At 29.0% G+C, this 17,505-nt stretch overlaps 1 protein-coding gene across 1 annotated transcript; it reads right to left on the reverse strand.

Moving 5' to 3' along the window:
• Nucleotides 1–9,763: 9,763 nt before the first annotated feature.
• On the reverse strand, nucleotides 9,764–11,651 carry LOC113365533 (pupal cuticle protein 36-like). The gene is made up of 2 exons (XM_026607069.1): nucleotides 11,640–11,651; nucleotides 9,764–10,672 (listed from the first exon to the last, which is right to left on the reverse strand). The coding sequence occupies exons 1-2, from the start codon at nucleotides 11,649–11,651 to the stop codon at nucleotides 9,782–9,784; spliced, it is 903 nt and encodes a 300-aa protein (XP_026462854.1). The 3' UTR covers nucleotides 9,764–9,781.
• Nucleotides 11,652–17,505: the final 5,854 nt, after the last annotated feature.

A 17,505-nucleotide genomic window follows, 5' to 3' on the forward strand; every position in this document is an offset into this window, starting at 1 on the left:
TTTATGTATGGGATAAAATTTTTCGTTTACGTTTTCGGGCGCACGGATCAACCGATTTGAAAGGTTCAAAAAGCATTTGATTCCTATTGATAGGAAGATGTGCTGATTAGTTTTGGGCAGAGGCATGTCCAGCTGTTTTGGAGATACGTAGCAAAGAGTGCAGGAAATAAAAATCGACTTTGTGAGAGAACGGAGCATCCGATTTGAATGATCTAAAAACATTCAATTCGTAATGACGGGGAGAAGTGGTGAAGATTTTGGCAAAGGCAGGTCCAGCCGTTTTAGAGATAACGAGTTAAATGTGCAAAAAAATGACAGTTTTTTGAGAGAACTAAGCATCCGATTTGAATGATCCAAAAAACATTTAATTAGTAATGATGGGGAGAATTAATAATTAGTTTTTGACAAAAGCAGGTCCAATCATTTCGGAGATACGGAGCTAAAAATAGAAAAAAATGGCAGTTTTTGAGAGAACTAAGCGACCGATTTGAATTATTTAAAAAACTGTTTGCTTGTTTCAACAAAATAATTGCTTTTGGGAAAAAAAATTTTTGTTTAATTTTTTTTTCTAAAAATTCTTTTTGTATGTCGAAAGTAATTCAGATTCTAATTATAATTCTGACCAAAGTTCTAATATACTTTAAACAAATAATTACAACTTTGCAATTCAGTTTATATAATTCTTATAAATATTATAAAATGTCCTTCATTTTAAATGCGATTGATTTATTTATTTACTTTTCTGCAAGCATATATAAACGTTTGTAGTATAATTCATAAGCTTTTATATTTTGTCTATAAGGAAAGTTACAGTATTTATATTATCTATTTGAAAACATTTAATATTCCTCGAACATTTCGTTACGGTACGGAAAGTTCCAGCAATTTGCCTTAAGGCACGATGCCACTAGTTAGAAATTTGTTCATGTTTTTTATATTCTTTTAGCAAGTTAGCATAAGCAATACAACTAGCCTCAAACATAGAGTAAGTTATAACACCGCGCATTTTTAGAAAATAATTAATTGAGAAATAAGGAACAATAATTTTGGGATTATTTTTAATTGATTCGGTGAAGTAATAGTTACAACATCTATCCATTCGTAGAAATTTACCTCAAGATATATTAATTTAAAAAAAAACATGACAACACAAAAATAAGCTCCAAACTTCCTTATATCAATTTATTTATTAATTACAATTTTGGTTTTTGAGAAGTAAAAATCCGTTCAACTTTATAAAGTTCTACAGGCTAACATTTTATTTCTAGAAGACCACTTTTTGAAAAAAGTAATTTTCAAAAACAGATCAAATAAATCAATTAGGTTCTGATGAGGTCAAAGCTGACGGATCATATTGTTTCATCAAAGTCTCCAAAATAAAGTAACTATTTGTTATTTTCTCTCCTCGCCGGACATAGTTCGTGTCCACAGAATATATCAGAGTGTTTTTTTTTCCTTCTCAATTTCGTATTTAAAACCAGTCTTGAAAAGAAAGTCAAATCTTAATTGAACGGACGACGATGGCCCGAGGCCTCGGAAGCCTCTTCTTTTATTATACGAGAAGATGAACTTATAAAAATATATTCACGGCTGTCGACGACAAATACGGTTATTGGAAATATAGATATTACCAAAATTGAAATATCGAAAATGGAAAAAAAACTGGGTAAAAAAAATTGATTTTGTGCTCATATAGAGTCCACAAAAAATAGGTTGTTAACAAATTTACAAAAGGATTTAATGCATGGATAGGTGATCGATTTAATTTCTGTTGGCATTTTTCGAAGATTTTTTTAGAGAAGGGCTTTTCAAAGTTAACAAATTACACCTTTGGCAGGTGTAACTTGGTCCTTTTTACCCCACCCAGAAGTAAGCTTTTATAGAAGTTAATAAAAAAACTGTTGAATCCAAATTAAAATTAACAATACATCTTGTTGAATTATGTTGAAGTCTCGTAAACTAAACAACAGTGCTCACAGCACAGCCAAAAAAAACTAACAACAAAAGAAAATACTTTTGTTTTGGATTTTCAGACATTTTCATTTATCTCCCGATAGCAACGTCGTAAGAATCAAGGTGATGGCTGGTTATACATCTTTGCCCTCTACTTTCAAATATTTTTGTTAGAAAATTCTTAACTTTACTGGTTTTTGAGATATCGGTGGTGGACATTTTTACCCGCGGAACTTTCTTTATATGATTCGTAACAAAATTCGTTACTTACCAAATCAAGAAACATTCTATTCCTATATAGATAGGGAGATGTGCTGATTAGTTTTTGGGAAAAGCAGGTCCAGCCGGTTTGGGGGTACGGAGCAAAGAGTGCAGGAAATGAAATTGAGTTTTTGAGAGAACGGAGCATCCGATTTGAATGATTCAAAAAAATATTTAATTCATAATGATGGGGAGAATTGGTGATAAGTTTTTGGCAAAGGCAGGTCCAGCCATATACTAGGAAATACGAAACTAAATACGAAATACGAAAAAAAACAGAAATGGCGGTTTTTGAGAGCACTAAGCACCAGATTTGAATGATTTAAAAAACTTTCTGCTTGTGTTCACAAAACAATTGCTTTTGGAAAAAAAATTTTACAAAACATTTTTTTTGTATATCGAAAATAATTCAGATTTTAATTCTAATTCTGGCTAAAGTTCTAAACCTCACTTATATACTATAAATAGATAATTTCAACTTTGCAATTCAGTTTATATAATTCTTAGTAATATTATACCATGTTACCGTATTTATAATAATCTATTAGAAAACATTTAATATTTCTCGAATATTTCGTTACGGTATAGGCAGTTCCAGTAATTTGTCTTAAGACACGATGCCATACGCCACTAGTTTAATTTTATAATCAGTTACAATTAATTTAAATAGTTTCATTATAATAAATTTTGAATGAGCTTTGAGTGTTTTTATTATTTTATTAATCAGGAAATCGTTAGTTACCGGTGATAAAATATACTAAGATAAATTACAAAAGATAAACCGGTATATATATATATATATATATATATATATACATATTTGTATATCTATGTATATGTATGTTTGGGTATATCTATGTATGAGAGTTTGTGACTATGCATTAGTGTCGAACGTTGGAAAGAAAGGTCTTAATGACCCATGAATTTGACAGCAATTTAATTATAATTAACCCATTTTGACATTTCTATTAATAAAAGAACATTTGCAAAATTAATTTGAACTTTCACTGCGATAATATCGAAAGCAAAGCGCCCGTGATTAAATTTTATTACTGGAACAGAATAGAACGAAACAGAACACTTACTTAATAAGATTTGAATTGATTTGTAGAAATAGAAGATATTTTAAATATCACGGATCTTTATATATATATATATATATATATATATATATATATAGTGTAGGGCAGGGCATAAAAGTCCGCGAGTAATAAGATCCAGCACCGATATGACAAAAACCAGTAAAGTTAATATTTTATAACAAAAATATTTGCATATAGAGAGAATAATTTATAACCAACCATCACCTTAATTATTACGACGTAGCTAGTATGACATAAACGGCAATATCTGAAAATCCATAGCAAAAGTATTTTCTTTCATTGTTAGTTCTTTCAGTTGCGAGCACTGTTGTTTAGTTTACAAAACCATAATAACTATACGTTATTTAATTGTTTTATAAGATGTATTGTTGATTTTAAGTTACATTCAACTGTGTTTTTATATAACCTCTATTAACGCTTACACCAGTGGGTAAAAGGGATCAACTGAACATTTACCCTGGCAAAGGTGTAAAAAATAAAATATATCAATAAAATAGTAAATTAAGCTAAAAAAGCAAATTTACAATAAATAAATTAATTAGTTATGCTGCTGAAGATATTTTTGACAAAATATCAGATCAATATTATTTACAGTGTTATCTCTGTAAAAAATGTACACATAAAGTTTATATTTTGCATTGGTTGGATAATATAGCTATTATTTTTAAAATCCGGAAAGTGGTTATAATTTTACTAAAGCTCTAGGTAGAACTTAAAAGCTCATAATTTCCAAAGTATGTGAAATATTTCATATATAGAGATTTTTAGGACATTTAAGGTCAATACTATCACCCCTTTTCGGGTAACGTTAAGGTCTGGGGCACCCTGTATATTAGGGTAATCCTAAATATTGATATTTTGAATTTTTTTGTCCCAAGGGCTCAAATGCATCCAAATTGATTAAAAAGAAATTTCTGAAAGCTTTAGATCTTAACATTAACTTTAAGACAGTCCACATTCCAACAAAAGTTTCTTATGGAAATGACATGGATAAAATTCCATCTGTTTTTTTTCAAATTTTATAACTTAGCAACAAGTGAATCAAAATTTTGAGAATAAAATGTATTTGCTTATTTTGATCATAAATAAAAAAATAACAACAAAAATTTAATATAGTTTTTAAAATAAGTATTTACTAAGAAAAAGAACCAAAAAACTTTGGTTGGAGTGCGGACTATCTTAAAGTTAATATTAAGAGCTACGATTTTCAGAGAATTTTTTTTATCAATTTGGAAGCATTTGAGCCCTTGGGGCAAGGAAATTTGGAAACATCCATATTAAGGACCGCCCTAAAAATGTGATACAGAAAAGTGATTACCAAAAAACGTGAAAACAATAATAGCATTCCTGAATCGTACGAATAAATATATAAGAAAATATATATTAAGTTTTTCACCAAAAATAATAATGAACTAGTGGTGTATGGCATCGTGCCTCAAGGCAAATTGCTGGAACTTCCCGTACTCTAATACAATATTCGAAGAATATTAAATGTTTTCAAATAGATTATTATGAAGACTGTAACATTGTCTGATATTTATAAGATTTATAAAAACTGAATTACAAAGTTAAAACCATATATTTAAAGTATATAAGTGAGCTTCAGAACTTTAGCCAGAATTAAAATTAAAATCTGAATTATTTTCGATATACAAACAAAAATTAATTTTTTTTTTCAGAAGCAATTGTTATTCCAACACAAACGAAAAGTTTTTTGAATCATTCAAATCGGCTAAACCGTGGACGAAAATACATACATACACACATACACATACACACACATCATTTTTTCTAAGGTATGCCAAAATGTTCAGAAACCTTCAAAACGTAAAGATATGCAAAAATTTTCAATTTCGATTTTTCGACGATTAAATATCTTTCTTATTAAACATGTAGACATGATATACCGAATACCGATATCCAGCGTCTTATTGGAAATCGTGTTCGCAATTTGATCTTATAATAAAATCTTATTGTTAACCTAAAACCTAACAATACAGTATAGATCTACTAGTTAATCAAATCATAATAATTCCATGAAGAAGTCCCGCAGTGATCGATCTGAAATCTACATGAATTCTTCATTCTTCATAATAATATCATCGAAACGGAGATTTTACTTTCACTACTAATAATAATCCTACAAGTTGTTCATCTTTTGTTAACTTGGACGTGTGTGGGTTTTATATGTGTTAGAAAAACGTTTTGAATACAAAAATTGAAAGTTTTAATTTATTGCGATGCTCAATATCGATTCGGAAGATTCGATTTTATCACGTAGCAGATGACGAGAAACGAGGAGATGAGTTTGTTTTTAGTACATATTAATTTTTTTGCAGAGTGAGATATTGAATCTGCTAAAATAATTGAAACTAGTGGTGCATGGCATTGTGCTTTGAGGCAAATTGCTGTAACTTCCCGTACCAAAAATTAAGATTTTTTAAGAAAACCCTTAAAAAATTTTTGAAAACTTTCAAAAAGTAACATTTTTGAGAATTTTAAAAATTTTGAACAAATTTGACTTTTTTGTAAAATTAGATTTGTTTTTTATATTCAGAATTTTTTTATACTTTGAATTTTTCTGGAAATTTTCAACTTTTTTCAAAGCAACCGTGCAGCGTGACTGTTTTAGAGAAAAATTAATCGAAGCGCTTAGGCGCCGCATCGCAGTTTTACGGATAAACATTGGTACAGAACCAATAGAAATGTAAACAAAATTCATACTTATTATTAAAATCTCTATAAAATATCTGATGATTTGATGTGCATATGTCTAATGACAGAAATTGTCACGGATCTTCAAAACGGCTAGACCTGCCTTTGCCAAAAACTAATTAGCACGTCTCCTTATCAATACGAAACGAACGTTTTTTGAATTATTCAAATCGGTTGATTCGTGTTCCCGAAATCGTCGACGAAAATTTGTATACGCACACACACACAACATCAATGGTTTCTAAAGTATGCCAAAATGTTCAGAAATCTGCAAGGATATATAAAATTTTTTATTTTTGATTTTTTTCGCAATTACTATAACTTACCCTACAGGAAGTTAACTAGGTGTAAGTGGCATTTTGACTTAAATCAAGGTAAATGAACTTCTTAAAATGTGTAAATAATCGACCTAATCTGTTGTACTCAATATTCCAATTTTATTTTGATGAATTTTCATAAACTACTTTATAGTGTTATTATAGTATTATATTTTAGGCGTTTTTATAGTATTATGGTTTAGGGTACTTGGTTAAGCCACAGATTCTCAAAGTGCTCCATATGGATCCTTAGGGGTCTATGACTTACTTTATTTTTTATTGTTATTATTTTAAATCCAATTAATAAATGTGTAGAAGTAATATATATTTTTACTTTGAATATTCAATAGAAATTTATGAAAAAACGATATCGGGTAAACAGAGGGTCTATGGTAAAGACCGACGGGTCTACGACAAACAACAGTTTGGGAACCTATAGGTTAGACCATGAACTTTAGGTTGGTTAGACCATGAGTTTCAAGAATTCAATTATTAATCGCGAAGAAACGGTTTGGCCGATTATAGCTCAAAACAAATGGATACGAGTTCTCGGCGAGCTTAATCTAATTATTTTTAAAAGTTGGAATCGGTGCAGCTGTTTTTGAGAAAATATAAAATTTCGGCTCATGTCCTGCACACGCCCATACGTTTTTGAATTGTTAAAAAAATCAGAATTATTTAAAACACAATTAGCAAATCGGATATTCTGGCGAAAATATAAACTTCTTCCTTGGAAAGTTAAAAAATGTATCGAAATTTTTCCTATAGGACAGACATATTGTTTTGGACGAATCTGATTTTTAATTGATATAATGTGATTATACAATGTGTGTTTCTTAGGAATCCTATGAAATAGGGTAGGGCGGGGCTAGTTGAGCATAGGGGCAAGTTGAGCAATCGAAATATCTCGAAAACTATTCACCGTCCGTTTAGGCATTATATGGCGAAAAGATAGAGGTTTGGGAAAAATAAACATCCCCGGATCGCTAGTGGCCGCTGGACAAATGAGTGAGACTCACGGGCGTTTTGTTTATTTTGAGACCAAAAAGTAAAAAAGTAATTCATCACGAGTTTTCGTCTGGTTTAGTCAAATGTTATTTATTTTTAATCAGGTAAATGTTATTCTTCCATATAATTATTGTACTTTTAATATGCACATAGATTCTGGGTATAATTCTCACGTTTTTTTTATAAACTCACTTTTATTTCGAAATTCCGAGTTGGGGTTAGTTGAGCATAGCTGCTAAACTTGTTCTGTCACTAAGACAATTACTATTAACTTCCAGAAATTAATTATCCTTTTTAAGATTTAAGCTAAGTCTATGAGTAATAATATAAAGAAATAATGATTTTAAACAAAAATACTGAATATAGGGATAAAATAATTCCTAAGATACGATATTGTTTTGTTGATTCTACTTTTGGTTAATTATTCAAAGAAAATTAAGTTAAATTAAGTTTTGTTTTCTCTGTCAATAAAGACTATAAATATAGAACTGGTTATTAAAAACTTATTTTATTTCATCACTAATCGACATTGAACCTATAATTTCATTATACTTTCTTAGTGCTCAACTTGCCTCACCTATGGGGTACATTGAGCATACCTGACTTTTTGCATTTAAACAGCTGTAGCTTTTAAATTTTACTTATTACCAAAAAATAGTATTAATACTTTTGTTAAGCATAAACATCAAATCCATTAAGCCGTATAGCAATTTATTGAGACTTTTCATTGAGGAGCTACATCCGTTTAAGTAAAAATTTGCTCAACTAGCCCCGCCCTACCCTAATTACGTAGTTTTCTTAGAAGACAACCCAAAGGTTATCCTATATATATACAATATATTTTTATTGCAATTTATCTAATACTATCACTCGTATAAAGCTTTAATTTGATTCAAAAATGATTGAACATGTATTTTCAGATAAAAACTGATATCACTACTGCTTGATATCTGGATGTCTGAAATGGGTATTAACCCTGAAAAGGTCCAGTAAATGTGAAAAACTTAAATCGTAAATATGATTGATAAATCTGAAAAATATATGATTAATACTTACCAAAAATAAATCAGCAAAATAATATTTAAATAAGAAATATAATATAATTTACATGTTATCGTTTAAGTGTTAGTATTTATATAAATTATTTTGTGCTAATATCATAGATGGTGCCAGCAATTGAATTTTCATACCAAATGCCTGGATAGCAAAAAAATCCTGATTGGCAAAATATTGTATCAATGCAGGATTATATGAATTATTCTATTTGGATTTGATAATATTATGCATTATATATATATATATATATATATATATATATATGTGTGTGTGTGTGTGTGTATCAGATTAAAATAAGCATCTTATTCATCAGACAAAAATGTCATAGTAATTTTGAATATGAATTTGATATTATTATGAAAACATTAGCAGTTTTTATACTGTCTTTCAGATAAATATATTTTAATTATAATTTGCAGAAATTCTTTTTAGAAAAGTTCAAACACCTGCTCTACATATAAAATATGTTCAAATATATATTAGGTGTAGAACTTTGCTTCCGCCGTTTTTTCCCGAAATTTGTATTGTAAAAACGGCGGAAGCAAAGTTGTACCCCTAATAATTTGAAATTTGAAGTCTAGACATTTAATACGAATTATTTTATATGTTAATACTTTTAAATATATTGTATTGTATTATTCAAACAAAGTAGAAAAGTGATGTGCTAAATGATTATTATAAAATAATATCAAAAATGCTTTAGTGTATAGGTATCAGAGTAGTATCAAGTATACAATGTTTTAATTTTTTCTCATTATTGAATATTCTAATAATTGATCGCCAAAATACGATTTAATAATTAATATACTTCATTCGTGTGGATTAGTAAAAATGCTAGAGATTTTTTTTAAATACATTTTATTGTCACCGTTTTTTGCAAAATGTATAAAAAATATATAATTTTATTACAATATATTAAAATTATCCTAAGATGGGTTTTTGAAGTTCGCGCCTAGCCGAAATTCTCAACGTACCATTTGCAATTACAAAAAAAATTGATCGAATTCGAAAATAATTTTTGTTGGTTTTTACTGAAATGGCGGTGAGAACAAACCGCCGCATCGGCGCGACACATTGGCGGTTTTAAAGAGAGCAAAATTGTTAAAAACGAAATGTTTTCAGCAATTTAGAGATAGAAGAAGAAAGAAAGAAATATTTACAAGTGGAAAATTGTGAAAAGAACATTCGGAGATGTTTTTGGTTACGATTTTCCAGAAATCGTATTTGGAATCTTTTCTTCGAGGATTTGATGAGATGTTCTTGTGTGATTTACCAGCAATCACTGCCATGATGGTAAGTGTTAGCAAAATCCACAAGATTCCTGCGAAATGTTCTCTTCCACATGTGCTAATGTAAGGCATTCGTGATTTAGTATGGTCCACCGCTGGTGTGTCCAGGTGGTCCGTAGGCTGAAGATACTCCAGCGCCTCCAGAGCTTGAGTGGTCACCTCCGCTGAGGGATCCTCCTGAGAGGGAACCTCCGCTGATGGCACCTCCGCTAATTCCAGCTCCGGTGGAACCGAAAGAGCCACCGCTGGCGGTACCTCCGAAAGAAGCTCCTGCTCCAGATGCTCCGAAACTGCCACCTTCCTTTTGGGTCTTGTATTTGATGAAGTATACTTCTGGTTTGGAGGGTTGAGTTGGTGCTTGGGTTGGTACAACGATTTCTGGGGCTTCTTCTGGTTTCTTGACCAAAACGTAGACCAAAGTCTTCTCTTCGTTTTGTGGTTGCAGAGGGATGACTGGGGCAGTTGGGGTTGGTGGAGTTGGGGCCTTGATGAAGATGATCTTGTAGTGTTTCTGGGCTGGTGGTGGTGGGGCAATTGGGCGGCTGAAGTGTTGCTCAGGCTCTGGTGGTGGGACATGGACGTAGATGTGTTTCTGTACTACAGATTGTCCAGAGAATCCAGCTGATCCTCCGAATGAGGAACCGCCGAAAGATGCACCGCTACCAGATGCTCCGAAAGAGGAAGATCCACCGAAAGATTGTCCGCCGAATGATGATCCGCTTGAACCTCCGAAAGAGGCACCGTGTCCGCTAGCTCCGAAAGATGATCCACCGAAGGATGATCCACCGTGGGATCCTCCGAAAGAGGAAGAAGCGCCTCCGAAGGATGAACCTCCGTGGGATCCTCCGAAGGAAGAACCACCGTGGGAGCCTCCGAAGGATGAACCGCCATGGGAACCTCCACTAGGGCGGTTGTATGCGTATCCGGCCTCGGGTCTGGCGGACGCCATCACCACCAAAGCTGACATAATCTGGAGGAAAATTTCATAGTCGTCTCATGTAAGGGTCTCAATGATAAGTGATGGATTGATGAATGATATAGTGATATTGACCGGATTATTGACGGATAAAATTTGAAATAATTTATAAAAACATATATCACAATAGCATATAGAATTGTAAATTGTCCTGATTGATAAGTTGGAAGTTAATAAAAAAAGAAGAAAAATTAAAAATTTATATGCGTTGTATAATTATTAATTTGATACAAAAATGTTATAATTAGAGAATAAAAGGTGTTGACGAGTGATATTGTTGACGATGATTTTACATAATATAAGTTTACTTTTTACTTGTAAAATCAGGTTCGGAAACGTTTTATATATAGCAAATTTCATATGATTTTGTTATTGTGTTTAAATATTTTTGTATTCGTTTTAAAAAGGTTATGGTAACAACTTTTGAAATTTATTTGATTATATGAAAAAAGTGATCACATGTGTTGTTATTTATTTGTAGTATTAGTTTTTTAGATATACAACGTATTATTTTTTAAATATTTAAGATATCAATTAATATTTAGATTGGAACAATAAAGTCATCAAAAATCTAGGCAGTTGTTAAATATTTGCAATGTCAAAGATAAAGAGTTGACTCGTATAGTGCAATAAACGTTTTTAAGAAGAAATTATAAAAACCATAGTAGAGAATAAATATAAAAATAAAAAATGTTAAGAATTCAAATTTTGAAATTTTGAAAACGTGAAAAATCTGAAGTCTTTCACAAACTGAAGCACTATAAAAGTAATTTTTCTTAAGCGATAAAAAAATAATTTCACACAAAATTTCACAAAATATTCCACGATTGTGATCATCAATCAATAAAGCTCGCCATATCCTCGTAAGCACTTGTAAAAATTATCACTTTTTTCCCGTTTTTTTCTGGTATTAGTACGAATCAAATGATGAATCGAATGAATCTTTCTTTCTACTCACCACGAAAGCCTTCATTATCGTATCTCTTGATTAGCACTGTAACTTAAAGTAAAAACCCCAAGTACGCGATTTGATTCACGTACTGTTTGAAGAACAGTGGACAACTGATGCTCTTCCATCGGCGAGATGCTCGTTTTATACTAAATTCGAAAGTATCGCCGTCGCCCTCGCTCCGACGGCGACAGACGGAGAGAGAAAGAGAGAAAGAGGTCCGGAGATGATGCAGGAAAGGAGTGAAAGAAGATGCGATGGTGATGATGGTGAATGAAGAAGACGCGTGCCGTAGACGCAGCTCTCTACGGACGGTAGGATGACCTCGAGGGAACTCGATGGTAATTGTTTACCAATTCCAATTATTTGATATCGTTATTATTTTTAGGACAGTCTATTAGACAAAGACTATCTAACGATATTAATAATTCTTTAATATAGAGTATAGCAAAGCTCAAAGGTCCATGGGTAAAAGTAATCACCACTGTTATTACTAATGCATAGCTTTTTTTAACAACATTATTTTAAAGTATAAGGCAAAAGCTATGTAGCCAGCTATCATCCTAATTCCTACAAAGTCGTTATCAGGAGATAAACAGCCATGTATCAAAAATCATACTAAAAGTATTTTGTTTCTTTGATAGTTTTTTTAGGTTTTGATAACTGGATATATTTTTTAAGTATACGTTAACCGATTGTTTTATAACGTTCATTATTATTTCAAGTTTGATTTAAAAGCTTTCATATATCCTCTACCCTCAAAGTTTATTTGGGGTAAAAAGAACCAACTGAACCTTTACACTAGCATGGGTGTAAACAATAAAAAAATATTAAATATTAAATAAAGCTCTTAAATTTAGTTTTTGATAACTGAATATATTTTTTAAGTATACGTTAATTGATTGTTTAATAACGTTCATTATTATTTCAAGTTTGATTCAAAAGCTTTCATATATCCTCTACCCTCAAAGCTTATTTGGGGTAATAAGAACCAACTAAACCTTTACGCTAGCAAGGGTGTAAACAATAAAAAAATATTAAATAAAAAAGTAAATTTAGTTAAATAAAGCAATTTTATTATGCTGATGAATAGTTCTGTTGTAATTCCAGATCAAAATCATAAACAATGTGATCTTTGTAAAAAAAGTCCCCATTTTACTGAACATAGTTGATAGTTGTTAGTTAGATACATGTTATTTGTTGTGATGTAGTTCATTTGCTTTAGACAGTATAATAAATGAAAGTCAAATTGGATCTTTGTTCCCCGACCTACCCTCATACATAACAATATAAAAATAATAATTTTTAAAGTGACAGAAACTTATACTACTATTATTATTGTCTATTGTATTAAGGCATCACGTTTAATTATCACTCTTGAAGCCATTTCAATTCAATAATAATCAAGATTTTATTGGCACTAAAAATTCATAATGACGGTAATTATTTTTAATAATCATGGTGTTTATCCAGAATCCTGGTCCATATAATTTACATCTCTAATTAGTTCACTTTGTATTTCTTATAGTAATAATTTTTAAAAAAGTTATATTTTTGTAGTAGTACAAAAGTACGACTGATGTAGTAATGAAAACAACAATTAAAAATATTCGTTAATTATTAGATTAATAATTTATTAATAATATAAAGAACTTGATATCATTCGATTCAGAATGCCTGGAAACGTCGAGAAAACATAAAATTAGCAATTATGAAAACAACAATTAAAAATATTCGTTAATTATTAGATTAATAATTAATAATATAAAAAACTTGATCTCATTCGATTCAGAATGGCTTGAAACGTCGAGAAAACATTAAATTAGCGAGTTGGATTTTTCTATGGAAACATGAATTTCTCCTTCAGTAAGTTAATAATAATATTAATAATATTGATAATATCAAAAATATTAACTAATAATAAGAGTAGTTTAAATAACTGTTTACAGGAATTTACAAAAAAAAAATAATATCAGCAATAATAGTAATAATAATTGATAATAAAAACAACGACAATAATAATAATAATAATCATAATTAAAATAAAATTATAAACACAAAAAGTAATAAGAATAATTAGTAATAATTATAATAATACTAATTGATTTAATAATATTCCAAAACAAACTTTTTGTTAATTGTAGTATTGTAGTATTTTTATTAAATAAATTTAATAACTTAATTACTTGATTCTCAAATAATAAATCTACTTAAATTTTGAAGTAATTAAAAAATAATAAATAAGAATCTTTCAAAGATTGCAAATTTTGAAGGTTGTTCAGAAATTATGTATTTTTTAAATTATGATTTGATTATTTTAAAAAAAATTGAAATATAAACTCATTCAAAAATTTAGAATTAAAACATTGAAAATGAATTAAAAAGGCAAACTTTGAAAATTCAAACAAGAATAATTTGAAACTTCAAATTTGAAAATGTATGGATTTTCAAATTCATTTTGGAGATCAGATATTTCTTGCAGTTCTAGAAATAATTTTAAAGAATTTCAAATAAGTAATTAAGTGAATAAATTACGCTGAAAATTTATGAAGTATCAATTTAAATATGCAATTATAAAAATTGCATATATACGTTATAACATATTTCTGCATATTATAAAATAAAAAAACTATATAAACAGATCAAATTAATTTTTTCAATAAAATTTCAATCCACGCCTTTTGAAATTATTATAATAGTTATTATAGTAATTAATTTTGATTGGTTAATACATAGATTTTTTTTGATAATATAGTAACCCTCTGAAAAAGGATCGATTTGATGTTGATTATAAAATAACTATTTAGGGATTTTTTCCTTTGCATCAGCAATCAGTTTGACCTTTTCTAAAGTTAAAAAATACAAAATTTTCATCTGATAATACCTGAAGCAATGTTTAATGAAAAATGTAACAGAACACAACCGAAAAAATATGGTACTTGCAACCAATGTTTAAGAATTTAAGTTTATATCATGTATCTAGAAGTATCTGGGACATCAGGGCAAAAATGTTTTATTAATCAATCATAATTATTGAATTATACATAAAAATTGAAACAAAAATAAATCAAAACTGCCTATGTTTTGACAATCTTCTTTAGATTCAAACAGAAACCATAAGATTTTTTCACTTGTGCCTCATTAATATCCTAATTTTCGTTTATCATGCCAACTATCAAAATTTTATTCCAAAATCATTTATTATAGAACCTTTTATGTAGTTAATAAATCATACCGTATATTTTTATGTAAATGGAATCGCTTTCGTATTGGCGACGAATGCCACAAAGTATTCTTTTACATTTTAACTGCTTTCGCCAATAATGACTAAAATGAAGACACGCGCGCAAATTCAAACTTATAATATAATACACGGAAAATAAATGATGAAATTATGTCATACAATAGTTTTACATGATTATTGATAAGTTTATTATGAAATTTTTAATGGAAAATTAAATATCGAGTAAGCCTAGTGGTAATAGAGACAAGAGAAGGAAATAAAAAGGAGTATGACAAGGATGCTGCCTAAATAATTTTTTTAAGGACAATAAGGGGCATCGAAGCATTATTTTTAAGGAAATCGAATGAAACTTGGTAAAAGTCCTATACTAGTTTTCTTATTTTTTGAGTTTTGTAGTTGCCTCAATACTTTACATAGATAAAACAATTATTTGTTTTCAACGTAATTAATTATTTTAAATTATTATTTATTAATTATTTTCCTTTCAAATTTATATCTAGTAATTAATGTTTTATTTTCCTAATTATGTGCAGCTAAGTTTTGTTATATTTAATCGAGCTTTTTAATTAAGATGTCGATTTTATGATACTTTTCTCGAATTCTCCATAAGTATTAGTAAAAAGTATATTTAAAGTTATTAAAAATTAGTTTTATTTGTCAAACATATTAATAAATTACTAATACTTTGGTATTAGGTATTTTCGACCATTCTTCCACCTATCATTTTATATTCTATACTATTTTTAAATATAATATACTATATATTCAATTATATTCCATTCTATACTATCATATTATAGTTCTTTCTTTTTATATATTCTATTATCTCCTTTTTTTCTAAATCTGATCTTCAATTTGATCTAGATTTTCTTCTTCTTCTTCTAATTTGATTCGAATTCATCTCAACAATTCATAATTCTACTTAATTTCAAAATAACTATTTTTAATTCTTACTTTTTAGTTATATATCTTTGCAATTCCAATTCAACAATGCAAACTCTATTTAATTTCAATTCAATATTTCAAATTATATGTCATGGACATCTATACTTGTTTTTCTATGGTAATTGCCAAAAATCGATCTGTGGATCGATTGCGTGTGAGTCGGGTACGCTACTGACTGAGCTACTGTTCGAAAATTAAAAAGCAAGTTATTCTATGAATTACTTCATAATATTTGATAGAAACTTGCTTCTTACATTAACGATGAATACATAAGTTATAATTTCTCCGGACTAAATTCAGTTTTCAAATAACTTGATCTGTTATATAAATAGATGTATGTTTTCATTATTTTTATCTATTATTATATTAATATTATTTTTATAAGTACATACTTAAATTCTATTTATTATCATTAATAATTCTAGTGGCAAGAATAGCTCAGTCAGTAGCATGCCTGATTGCGAGTCACAAGCCAGCGATCCTCAGATCTATATTTGGCAATGACAAAGAATTTAAAATGTTGAGTTAAAATTAAATAGAATTTGAATTATTGGATTGAAATTGCTTAAATAGAATTAGAATTGTTGAGTTGAATTTGAGTAAAATGAGAAGCAAGAAGAAAAGCAAGATTAGAATTAGAGAAGAAAAACAAGAAAAAAGCAAGATTAGGACTAGAAAACAATAGCAAAATTAGAATTGAAGAAAAGAGCAATATTAAAATTGGAGAAAAAAAAACAAGATTAAAAGCAAGATTAAAATTGGAGAAGAAAAACGATATTAGAAGCAAGAAGAATAGCAAGACTAGAATTGGATAAGAAAAACGAGATTAGAAGCGAAAAGAAAAACAAGTTTAAAATTGAAAAAGAAAAACAAGATTAGAAGCAAGAACAAGAGCAAGATCAGAATTGAAAAAGAAAAACAAGACTATAAGCAAGAAAAAAGCAAGATTGGAATTGGAAAAGAAAAACAAGATTAGACGCAAGAAGAAGAGCAAGACTAAAATTGGAAAAGAAAAACAAGATTAGAAGCAAAAAGAAAAAGCAAAATTAGAATTGGAGAAAAAAATCAAGATAAGAATTGGAAAGAGTAGCAAAAGTAAAAGCAAGAAGAAAAGCGAGATTAAAATTGGAGATAATCAGATTTAGAAGAAAAGAAGAATGAGAAAATTAGTTGTAAAAAGCAAAAAGATGATTATATACGATCTTATATCATAGATAAAATAAGATATATATGAAAAGGAGATAGTATAGAATATATATCGAAGGTATAAAATAAATTTAAAGATAGTATAGAATGTAATAATGAAATCTTGTAGGTGGCTAAATGTTCTAAGTAAGCGAGGGCAATAATAATAATAATAATAATAATAACAATAATTAATCATTCTAAAATTAACAGTCTTATGAAGGATTTTATTATATCTACTGTGGGCCCACAATTGGATTACAATATGCTAATACTAAATATACTAGTGGCCAAATTTTAACTTAAGCGAATGTAGCAATATTTAAATAAATGATAAATTAATAAATACGATTTGAGAAGTGAATATAAGCAAGAACAAATTTGCAAAATTTGTGATTTTTCATAAAGAAAATTGCAAAAACAATCTAAGCGCAGAATTTAGCTAAAAATATGCATGAACATTAATATTATCAAATTTAAAACAAGGAAAAAAACCTATTCTAA

The sequence above is a fragment of the Ctenocephalides felis genome, unplaced genomic scaffold (genome assembly GCF_003426905.1).
Source record: "Ctenocephalides felis isolate EL2017-DRISC unplaced genomic scaffold, ASM342690v1 CF-g0.4_SCAFFOLD_01096, whole genome shotgun sequence".
Taxonomy (NCBI): Eukaryota; Metazoa; Arthropoda; class Insecta; order Siphonaptera; family Pulicidae; genus Ctenocephalides; species Ctenocephalides felis.